Source organism: Neovison vison, chromosome 6, assembly GCF_020171115.1.
Source record: "Neovison vison isolate M4711 chromosome 6, ASM_NN_V1, whole genome shotgun sequence".
Taxonomy (NCBI): Eukaryota; Metazoa; Chordata; class Mammalia; order Carnivora; family Mustelidae; genus Neogale; species Neogale vison.
In genome coordinates this window covers 218,119,155-218,130,763 of record NC_058096.1, presented here as the reverse complement: position 1 = coordinate 218,130,763, position 11,609 = coordinate 218,119,155, and the positions used below count along the sequence as shown (strand labels likewise).

Below are 11,609 nucleotides of genomic sequence, written 5' to 3'. Positions count from 1 at the left end.
GGGGGGGTCTGTTCCCTCTCCCTCTGCCCCTCCTCCCTGCTTGTGTTCTCTCTTTCAAATAAATAGATAAATAAATAAAATCTTTAAAAACATCCGTCAGCAAGATCATTGCGGGTATCAGTGACTATGAAGGGAGTGAAATGGCGACGAGGCAGTGATCAATCAAAGCAGGGGGTTGCCGAGGGGACACTGTAGACAGGTGGTCAGGATGACACATACAGAAGACGAAGGTGCAAAATGTACAAAATGCCTGGGGGAAAGCATTGCTGGGAGCAGCAAGTGCAAAGGCCCTGTGGTGGGAACGTGCCTAAGGCCAGTGTGGCGGCGGAACGTGGAGTCAGGAGATACACACAGAGATGGTGGCATGGGAGCAAGATCTAAGGGACAGAGCTGTGTCATACTATGCACCTCAGTACCTAGCAAGACAGAATGTGCTTGCCGAGTGCATAAATACATGGACGGATAGAAATATTCAGTAAAAATGGACTTGACGTGAGTTGGGGGGATCAAGGAGGCCCACCCAGAGGAGGCACTTGATTCCTTTGGCTTACAAATTGCCCACGAGGTTCCTCTTTTCAAATGCAGCCCCCCTGGGGCAGGAGTGACCAGTGTCCCTTAACATGGGTAAGTTTTTTAGCCAAACCCAGACCCAGAGCCCAGAAGGTCTGAGCAGGTTTCAGCTCCTGGGTCCTCCTGCTCCCTCGAGCCCACCAGGAAGCCGTGGCTCCCTCTCTCACCTTGGGGAATGCAGGAACCGCGCCCAGAAGTGGCATTAGTAACTGAGCCGTCCCATTGTTCTTAAGCTTTGGCCCCACTGTCTCCTCCCCTGTGACCAGGGAAATGCCCCTGGAGGCTGGGGGAGGGGCCTGACACTGCTCAGCATCTCATGATGTAAACGGGTCTGGGTCTGGGACCCACAGAGCCAGTACCCCAGCGCCAGGCTGAAAGAGAATGGATTCCGTGGGTCTGGGCCTGTGTTTCCAGATTCTGATATATTTGCCACACTCCTAGTCCCCCAAGGAAGCCCAGAGGTTAAGAGTATAGGTTCTAGAGCTGATGCCAGAATTCAAATCTTGACTTGGCTCCTTGCTACCTTTGGGTGAGTTCCTCCACCTCTCTGAGCCTCTGTCTTATCACCTGCCAGTAAGGGTAAGAAAGAGACTGCCTCCTGGGGAAGCGAGGTAAAATGGTAGGTACATAGCAGACCTGCTCTGCATGTTGTTTTAATAAATACAAGCAGGAGTAAATGAGAAACCCCGGACCCTGTCCTTCCTGACCTTAGTCCTTGGAATACATTTAATTCTCATCACACCACAGGGAAGGCAGGGCTTACTGTAAGCTCATTACCACATAAAGAAAGGGATGCTCGGAGCTCAAACACAACGTGGCCACTGAATGCTGCTGCCTCAAAGGGCCAGGCCAGATGCCCGAGAACTTGGGTTTTGACACTCAACTTGGGAGAGCTGCTCTGGGAAAGCACAGTGGGGGATGCACCACCCAGGGCTGGGGACTAAGAAGGCCTGGGTTTCTATCCTGCTGTGTGACCTTGGGCAAGTCACTGAACCCCTCTGGGGCTCCATTTCCTGTCTGCAAGGTCAAGATCATTCCTGGCCCAGAAGCCAAGAGTTCCATGAGATAAGGTGCCCTACTTAGCCTAGAGCAATGGTTCTCAATGGCGTGACTGTGTGTGTGTGGAGATAAAATTAATTTTATTTATTTTTTAAAATACTTTCTTTTAAAAAAATTTTTAAGGATTTTATTTACTTACTTGCCACAGAGAGAGAGAGCGCGCACAAGCAAAAGGAGAGGCGGGCAGAGGGAGAGGGAGAAACAGGCTTCCCTGCTGAGCAGGGAGCCCGATGTGGGACTCCATCTCAGGACCCTGGGATCATGACCTGAGCCGAAGGCAGATGCTTAATGACTGAGCCCCCCAGGTGTCCCCAGATAAAATTAATTTTAATAGTGTATTTTATTGAACTCAACATGTTGAAAATTAGTTTTGACATAGAATCAACATAAATTACTGAGATATTTTACATTTTTTATAATAATGTCTTCAAAATTCAGTGTGTATTTTATATGCACATCTCAATTCATGTGCTACATTTTCATCAGAATTACTGGATTTACATCTAAGCTTCATGAAATTTACACTTAGAAAAGTAGATTCTTATACCCACGTTGTTGCCAAATGTAGTCAGAGGTTTTCCAATCCCTGAATTGAGTCTCAATTTTCAAACTTAAGTTAAAATTAACCAAGTTATAAATTGAATTCTGAGCCTAGTGGCCACAGGCAGCTTGACCACTGAGCTCCGGTCCATCCAGTGAGAGGCTCAGGAAGTAGCCAGTATGAAGAAAGGAAGATCACGGTGAGCCAGGATGCATTGTGGAATAAATAACAAACATTTAAACATAAACATAATAAAAATAGAATTTAAAAGAGGGAGCAGAGGGCACCTGGGCGGCTCACTCGGTTAAGTGTGGGACTCTTGGTTTCGGCTCAGGTCATGATCTCACAGTCATGGGGTTGAGCCCCACATTGGGGTCTGTGCTCAGCATAGTCTGCTCAAGTTCTCTCTCCCTCTCCCTCCCCCTCCTGCTCTCTCTCTCTCTCCTTCAAATAAATAAATAAAATCTTAAAAAAAAAAAAAGAAGAGGGAGGAGAGAACCACGTGTTTGATAAGAAATAAAAACACTGAAACAAAAACAAAGCCAATGTTGTCCACTGATCTTTATGTGTACGTGTGTGTATAGAAAATATCTCTCCTCCCCCTCCAACATTCAGGCTGGGCTGTGGGCACAGCCCCAGCCAGGGCCTTGTTTGTCTCTGGCATGTTCTCTGGAAGCTCACGGGTAATCCATAAAGGAATGAAGGAGGCCCACGACGGGGAAAGCAGATGCCCGCACACACGCACCACATCCTTCATTCGCTCAGGCCCAGACAGACATCGCCAATGAATCTTGCTGATGTTATTCCCCCAGGAGGACAAAATTCATTAACCACATGTGTTTGCTGGAGGCTTCAAGCCTCCCAAAGCTTTCTTTCTTTCTTTCTTTTTTTTTTTTTTAAGAATTTGCTTCTTTTCTTTTCTTTATTTATTTGACAGAGATCACAAGTAGGCAGAGAGGTAGAGAGAGAGGAGGAAGCAGGCTCCCCGTGGAGCAGAGAGCCCAATGCGGGGCTCGATCCCAGGACCCTGGCACCATGACTTGAGCTAAAGGCAGAGGCTTTAACCCACTAAGCCACCCAGGTGCCCCCCCAAGGCTTTTGATGAAGAGGGTCCCAAAACAGCTCCCCCCATCCCTCATCACCCCCACCCTCATCCCCAAACCCCACAGACCACACCCTCCATGTTGCCCTTAAGGCTCAACCACCTGGTGGCCCCAACTTCCTGCTTCTGGGCCGTGAAAGCAGCATCTGCTGGATGTGCCACTGTTCTCTGTGGAAATCAGCCTTGGGTCCGAATAAGGGCAAAACCATGGATTTTCTGAACTGCCCTCCCCAAACTTGTGCATCCTCCTCTGGTCCCTAAGGACAGAAGCAGCAACATGTACCCCTAGAACCGATAGATGGGATTCCTCAGTAATAATGAGAGCCCAGTACTTCCCCTTCGCCACCTGCTGCCCTAAAGCCTCCACATGCCTTGTTGTGTCTAATCATCCCATATGCCAATGAGGCAGAAAAGATGATCACCCTTTCTCCAGGGTACAGAGAGAAAACCGGAGCATAGTGGGGTAAGGGCTTTGCCCAAGGTGACCGAGCTAGCAAGGGGCTGTTTGGGATTTTAGTCCAAGCCCCGGGGTCTGCTCTGAGGCATTGAAATGTTACCAGTGTCTATGGATGTGTATTTCTCCAGGAAGGGGGGATCCCGAGCCCTGGTCTGATTCTCAGGAAGGTCTGGGGACCCCCCGCCAGGATACTGGCCACAGCTCTAAGATGTTTTCCTTCTCAGGAGGAACTCCCCTCTTCCTTTGAGAAGCCCTTCCTTCTAAAAGCCTGGGGAAGAGGCTGCATATCTTATTGTTAATAAGATATCAGCTCAGCACTGGTACCCTGCCTGTTGTGTCCTAGGGGACCCCACTCTGTTCTAAAGGAAAAGCTCCGGGCACCTGCGGGGCTCAGTGGGTTAAGTGTCTGCCTTCAGCTTAGGTCATGATCCCAGTGTCCTGGGCTCGAGCCACACATAGGACTCCCTTTGCCTGCTCTCTCTCAAAATAAAATAAAATCTTTAAAGGAAAGGCTCCTTCCCTTTCCCCCACCTTTCAGGTACTCCCTGGAGGATATTCCTTAGGTTTGCCGAAACCGGACTCTCTTGAGAGTTCGAACCTATCCTCAGACTTGGAGCAAGCCTCAGCCCCTTCCCCGACTCCAAAGCAGAGAGAGACTGTCCGCAGTGAATAGTGACCGTTCTTTAGGTTTGTGGGGGGACTGGGGACAGAGGACAGAAATAACCAGGACACACTGTGGGACCCCTCCCTCAAGGACATCAGGCCTCCCAGGGAAATCTGATCTCATTCAGCTCCTGACAAATCAGGGGTTAATGACACCTAAGACCTGTGTTCTGCTGGGCTGGGGGCTTGGCATCCACTGGGAAGCTGACCTTCCCTGCTCAGGCTTTGAGGAGGGTGGGGAGCTCCAGGCTGGTGCCCTTCCAGATTCACTTTCTAAAGCCCAGGCTTGCCTGCTTTCACTGGGGATACCCCCCCCTTCCGCCTAGCTGGCTCCGATCCCAGGGTAACACCTCACTGACCCAGGTAACACCTCTGTTCACACTCCCATTGCCATGACTCACCCCCCCGCCCCCCCCCCCAGCTTTCATTGTTCTGCTCCCCTCTGCTGCCCCTTCCTTACCGAGCTCTTCACGCTTCCTGCAAGCTCTTTGTTGTCTCTGGGAACTGCTCCAACAGCTGCACCATGATCAGAAAGCTGCTCATTATTTAACTCTGTTAACATGGTCCCGATCTCGACTCGCAGTGATTCCTTGAGCACACCCGCCGGCTCTCAGCTCAGGGCCTGGGAGCTGGCTGCCCTGTGCCTGTCCAAATGGTTCCCTCCTTCACCTTTCCAACGGCTAATCAAATGCCACCTTTTCAGTGAGGCCTTCCCTAACTAGTTAGTGTAACAAAACCACAATCCTGTGTATAGCATGGTGACTGTTAGTAACAATGCAATTGTGTATTGCTAAGAGTTGCTAAGACACTAGATCGTAAAAGTTCTTTTTTTTTTAAGATTTTATTTATTTATTTGAGAGAGAGAGAGAACATGAGCAGGGGGATGGGCAGAGGAAGAGAGAGAGAGAGAGAGAGAGAAGCAGACTCCCCAGTGAGTAGGAAGCCCAGACATGGGGCTCGATTCCAGGACCCTGAGATCATGATCTGAGCAGAAGGCAGATGCTTAACCGACTGAGCCACCCAGGCGCCCAATCTTAAAAATTCTTATGGCAAGAAAAAAAGTTTTGCAACAATGTACGGTGACGGGTGTGACTCAGAGGTACTGTGGTGATCATTTAGGAAGACATATAAACATTGTATCATGTAGGACACCTGCAACTAACATGATGCTCTAAGTCAATTATGCCTCAGTACAAAAAATAACAAAAACACCCTACAATCCTGTCTGTACAAAACTTGTATGTGAATGCTTGTAGCTGCATTATTCCTAAGAGCCAAAAAGTGGAAACAACGTGGGGAAAATCCCAAATGCCCATCCACTGATGAACGGATACAGAAAATGCGGTGTCTCTGGACATATACCCAATATAGGAGAGACTAGGATCTGGCCTTACAAAAGAATGAGGTACTGATTTATACTCCAGCATAGATGAACCTGGAAAACAAGGCTCAGTGAAAGGAGACGGTCACAAAGGCCACACACTCTCTGTCCCTTTTATGCAAAATGTCTAAAATCAGCAAAGTTACAGAAACAAAATAGATTATGGTTATCCAGGGCTGGGGGTTACGGAGTAGGGGTGACACGGGGCATGAGGACTGCCATTAAGTGTGGGATTTCTTTTGGGGGGAATAAAGAGTTTTAAAAGTGATCGTGGTGATGGGCGCACTGCTCTGTGAACACACTGAAAACCACTAAATTGTATGGTTTTTTAAAATTGCCTTTTAAAAATATATTTTCTTTTTTAGTTGTATAGTTTAAGTGGGTGAATGCATGCTACATGAATTATATCTCAGTAAAGCTATAAAGGAGAAAAACTGTCACAGACCGCTCTACCCTTACCCATATTTTGTTCTTCAAAAAAATGTGACCTCACATCTTCCTCGATGCACTTCTTAATTATATTCATGGACTCGGACACTTGAATGTTAGCTCCTGAAGGGCAGAGTCTGGCTGTTCACTAATCAGTGAACATCCATCGTCCGAGGCTTGTCAGGAACATCACAGGCACCCAATGAGTGTCTGTGAAGGGAAGGATGAGGGTCCTAAACACGCAGGTCGTCTCTCCACATTCCCCTTGGCCTTCTTCTCCAAATGTTCCCTTGGTGAAGTGGACACTACATGCCACCCATCCCAAGGTCACCTCTGGACTTGACACCCCATATACAGAGGCTGATATTTTATTTTTAGTCACGAATGGGGTCCCTTCCCCCCTCTCTCCCTGGCCCCCTGTCTCTCTCTCTCTCTCTCTCTCTCCCTACCTCGGAAAGAACAAGGGCCCTGTGGACCTCCCTCCCCATTTGGACCCCAGACAGTCCCAGTCCTGGGTGAGATGGGAAAAGAGAGCAGAGATTGAGGGAGTCCTGGGGGTGGGATGCACAGGGGATTTGGAGCACGTAAGGCCACTTTGTTCATGTGCACTGACTTGGGATGCCCTCGGGAAGCTGCAGGTTTGTGGCTCCCCTGTGGTGACGAGGCTGAAGTGGATTAAGGGTCAGGAACCAGGAAGGATTAGCAGAAGGTCTGGGCATGGTATCCGGAGGCTCCCTGCAAAGTTCTGTTCCTCCCGCAGGTGAGAGGAGGGGGCAGCCCGGCCAGGTGTCTCTGCTGCCCCTGTGTGTCCTGACACGGAACTGCATGACTTCGGAGTGTCCAGCAACACCCAGCTTTAAGGCCACCAACATCGCCTGGAAGGGCAGCTGCTGGGAGGATATTGGTGTCCCCCTCAGTCTCTCCCTGTTTCTCTCCCTGTCTCTCCCTCCCTCTCTTTCTCTCTCCCTCTCATTCTCCCTATCTCTGCCTCTCCCTCTCACTTTCTCTGTGTGTCTCTTTGTCCCTCTCTCTGTCCCTCTCTCTCCCTTCCTCTCTCTCTCTCTCTGTGTCTCTGTCTCTCTCTGTCTCCCTCTCCCTCTTTCTCTCCTTCTCTTTTTCCCTTCTCTTTCTGTCTCTGTCTCCCTCCCTCTCTATCTCTGTCTCTCTGTCTCTCTCCGTGTCTCTATCTCAGTCTCTGTCTTTATCTCTTTGTCTCTCTCTGTCTCCCTCGCTCTCCCTCTGTCTCTATTTCTGCCTCTCTCTCCCTCTCTGTTTCTCTCCCCCTCTCTGTGTTTGTTCCCCTCTCTCTCCTGCCCCGCTATGGAGAGACCCGTATGTCCTGAATCTGCTGTATCTATGAGTGAAGAAGTGAGATCTGCCCAGAGGGAGGGTGCAGCCAGGTCCCCTGCCCTAGTGAAGACAGGGCCTGACCATAGTGCCCGCTGACACTGTGACTGCCGCCCTATCAGAGACTCTGAGCTTCATCCTGGAGCTAAGCCACTCCTAGTTTCCTGACCCACAGAAACCATGAGATAATGACCCTTTGCGTTTATAATGCTTGCAGGATTTTGTTCCTGCAAATCTAAATTGTTTACACTAATCTACATATATTTTAAAAACATGGACAAATCCTTAATACTTAAATACCAACTTGTTCCTGACTTTGCATGTCCAATTCCCTTCCTCGGACACTCTGTTCCCACTTCCTTCATAGGAATACTTTCTTCTTGGCCTGATACAGGTCTCATCTCAGAAGTCACCATACCAGAGACAAAGTATTCTCAGAAATGCCCATATTAATATCTCCCCATATAAATAGCTCCCCCATCTGTCTCTGTCACATAGTCTCCATTAAACCTTTGAAGCTCTTCTCACCACTGGTAGTTATCTGACATAGTGATTTCTTCTTTGTTTATTGTTTTCCCTGCTGAAATGGGAATGGTTGCTTTATTATCTAGTGTTTAATTTTATTTTTGAAAAAATTAGTATCAGTAAAATTAACTTCTTTTTTCTATTTTACAGTCCTTGGAATTTTATCCCATGTATAGATTTGTGGGACCTGGGGAGAAAGAGCACTTAAATTTTTTAGTACCAGGGTGCCTGGGTGGCTCAGTGCGTTAAGCCTCTGCCTTTGGCTCAGGTCATGATCTCAGGGTCCTGGGATTGGGTCCTGCATCAGGCTCTCTGCTCAGCAGGGAGCCTGCTTCCTCCTCTCTCTCTGCTGCCTCTCTGCCTATTTGTGATGTCTGTCTCTCTGTCGAATAAATAAATAAAATCTTTAAAAAGCAACTTTAAAATTTTTAGTATCTTCAAAGTCATTGCTCTGATATCAGGATACAGCACAATTTCACTCCCCAAAAAACCCCTTGGTACTAAACCTTGTAGTCAAAGGAAAGGGCTTCCCCCTCCCCCTCTCTTGCTCACAGCTCTATTGCCAATGCTTAGAATATTAGCTAGTATAAAGGACACTTGCTAAATATTTGTTGAATTAATTAATTAAACATGTATCAATGCCAGCAAATGTTGGATGTTGATATTGTTAGGGTTACCAGGACAAATCTCTCCTGGAGGTGAGGCCTTAACTTTTTTTTTTTTTTTTTAACACAAAACAAGACAGAGATAGTTTGGCTGACAGAATCTTAAGAGGTTTTTATTGGTGCCAGGCATCCCCTATCGGATCCCCTCTCCCAACCATTACTGCAACTACTCGTACGCATATGGGCAAGACGACCTACTAGGAGAAAAAGCTCTGGTTCAACTATCAGCTGACTTTTGGTGACTTCCTGACCCAGTGATGGGTTCCCTGGAGCAAACTCCACTATCCTTAATTTCTGGGTGTTCTTCACCAGAGTATCCCTAGAAAGCATCTTCATTCAACAGGGTCAGGTCTGGAGGTCTATTCAACGGAGAAAGTCTCAATGAATTCTCTTGGAAGGAAAGTAACGTAAGCAAGCTAGAGGTACAAATTATTCAAAGCCATTCTGCTTAAGATGCTGTCAGCTCCTTAGCACCATTTGAAAAATTCTGGCCCCCTTCAGTGCTCATTCAGCCCAGAAATAGAGCCCAAATTCACTGCTCATTCCATTTGGGTTGCAAATCTCCACGTAAAGATTAGAATTACTTCACAATACACGTAAATGAGGTGCACTGCTTTCACAGGGGCTAAAGAATAAGGAAATGAGAGTGTAAAAGAACACGGTGAGGAGGCACAAGGAAAACCTGCAACAAATAACTCCCATTTCTGTTGTAAGCCGTGTTACGACTCATTTGCATTCCACAGGGGTATATGGCGACCGAGACATGCCTCAGTTTCCTTCTAGCTTAGACATTCATGATTCAGTTGATTGGTATTTTCCTCTTTGGCTACAAAGACCTATACCATCAAGTGGCTCCTTGTTTTCTTAGTGCCTGGTCTCAATCTCTTTCTCCCCTGTGCCTTGTACAAATGTCATCCAGCCCATGCCATAGAAGTGAGGGTACAGGGGACATGACTCACCTATGTGCTCCCTGACTTTGGTCTCTAGAAGTCAATGAACTGCCTGGTTCTCAGGAAAAAGCCAAACTCTTGAGTTGGTCCCAAAGTCCTTCAAGACCTGGCATTCCCCAAGTTATTCACCATAACCGGATTTTTCACTTCACAAATGCGTCCTTCTCTCTCTTCCTCTTGTTCTCTGACCTTTGCACATACTGTATTTTTTTTTCTTTTTCTGATCCTATTTCTCCTCATATTTGCCTGAGAAAACATCATCTTACCTTGGAGGTTTAGGATCATCTCTCCCAGAAAACCTTCCCGGAGTCCCCCTTCCAGATTCTGTAGGGGGTTCTACTCTATCCTATCCTTGCCCTCATGTGCATAGTTCATTCTATTAAAATTAGTGTCCAGTATCTTTTCCCACATTCAACTATAAACTCTGCACAGTAGGGACCTTGGGTCTCCTGCTCACCACTCCATGGCCAGCACTCACAGCAAGCCCAGAACACGAACGCCATAAATATTTGTTGAGAGCTAACTGGGTTTTGAACCAGGACAAATCCAATCTGGCAGAAACTAGACTGATCTTTCTGGGAAGACAGCAAAGGACCCTTACTGGTCCAAGTAATTGAGAAAATAGTTACAAGGCCAGATTTCCTTTTAAACATCTTCAACTCAAAATCCAAAGTGGCTACTCTCCCAAACCATGCCATTCCATTCGTTAGCCCAAGATCCTAGATGTCGAGATCCTACTTCCTGGAAGTGCCCAAGTGTCCTTGTGGTCAGGAAGATGAAGTAACTTTTCTGTTGACAAGCTTCCTCAGGCCCCCTTTTAGATCCCGGTTCCTCAGGCTATAGATAAAGGGGTTCAGCATGGGGGTGACTGCAGTGTACATCACAGCAGAGGCTTTCTCCTTCACAGCTGTGCGCACAGAGGAAGGACACAAATAGACCCCAATGGTGGTCCCATAGAAGAGAGCAACCACAGACAGATGGGAGCTGCAGGTGGAAAAGGCTTTCTTCCTGCCCCCTGCAGAGGGGACCTTCATGATGGCCACAATGATGCGAACATAGGAGGCCAGGATGCAGATGAAAGGCGTGGCTATCACCATCCCAGCCACGATGAGTACAAAGATCTTGTTCACAGAGGTGTCAGTGCAAGAAAGCCTGAGAAGGGGAGTGAGGTCACAGAAGAAGTGGGGCAACTCATTGCTCCCACAGAAAACCAGACGGGCCATCAGGAGGATATGAATGAGGGAGATGACGCAGGAAAACATCCACGGGCCACCAACCAGCAGGCCACAGAGGCGTGGGCTCATGATGGTGGTGTAGTGTAAGGGGTGACATATAGCCACAAACCTGTCATAAGCCATCACAGCAATTAAAACACTGTCCATAATGCCAAAGAAATGGAAAAAGTACATCTGGGTCAGGCAGCAGGGATAGGAGATTGACTTGCTACTGATTTGGATGTTCACCAGCATCTTGGGGACTGTGTCAGTGGCCAGACAGAAATCAACCAAGGAGAGATTAGCCAGGAAGAAGTACATGGGAGTGTGGAGGTGGGAGTCTGAGCTGATGGCCAGGATGATGAGCAGGTTTCCCACTACGGTGACCACATACATGCACAGAAACAGAGCAAAGAGGAGGGTCTCCTGCTCTGGACTTTCTGAAAGTCCCAGGAGGATGAATTCAGATGCACTGGTTTGGTTCCTTGGTTCCATGGGTAATATTCCTCTGGAAGTATTGAAAAGATGATATTCCAGGAAAGCTACAGAGATGGTTCTGGAAGATCAGATGAGATTACAACCCATTTCCCATCTGGACTGAGAATAACATCTGTTTATATACAGGTTCCATATTGAACTGTTGATGAAGTGTTTACAGCAACTCATATGTCAAGGTTTAGTCGTAGGACCCTCCCATGAAGATTCC

At 47.6% G+C, this 11,609-nt stretch overlaps 1 protein-coding gene across 1 annotated transcript; it reads right to left on the bottom strand.

Annotated features, from left to right (window-relative positions):
* Positions 1–10,456: 10,456 nt before the first annotated feature.
* Positions 10,457–11,398, bottom strand: LOC122910782 (olfactory receptor 24). The gene has a single exon (XM_044255411.1). It carries the CDS (start codon positions 11,396–11,398, stop codon positions 10,457–10,459), a length of 942 nt encoding a protein of 313 aa, XP_044111346.1.
* Positions 11,399–11,609: the final 211 nt, after the last annotated feature.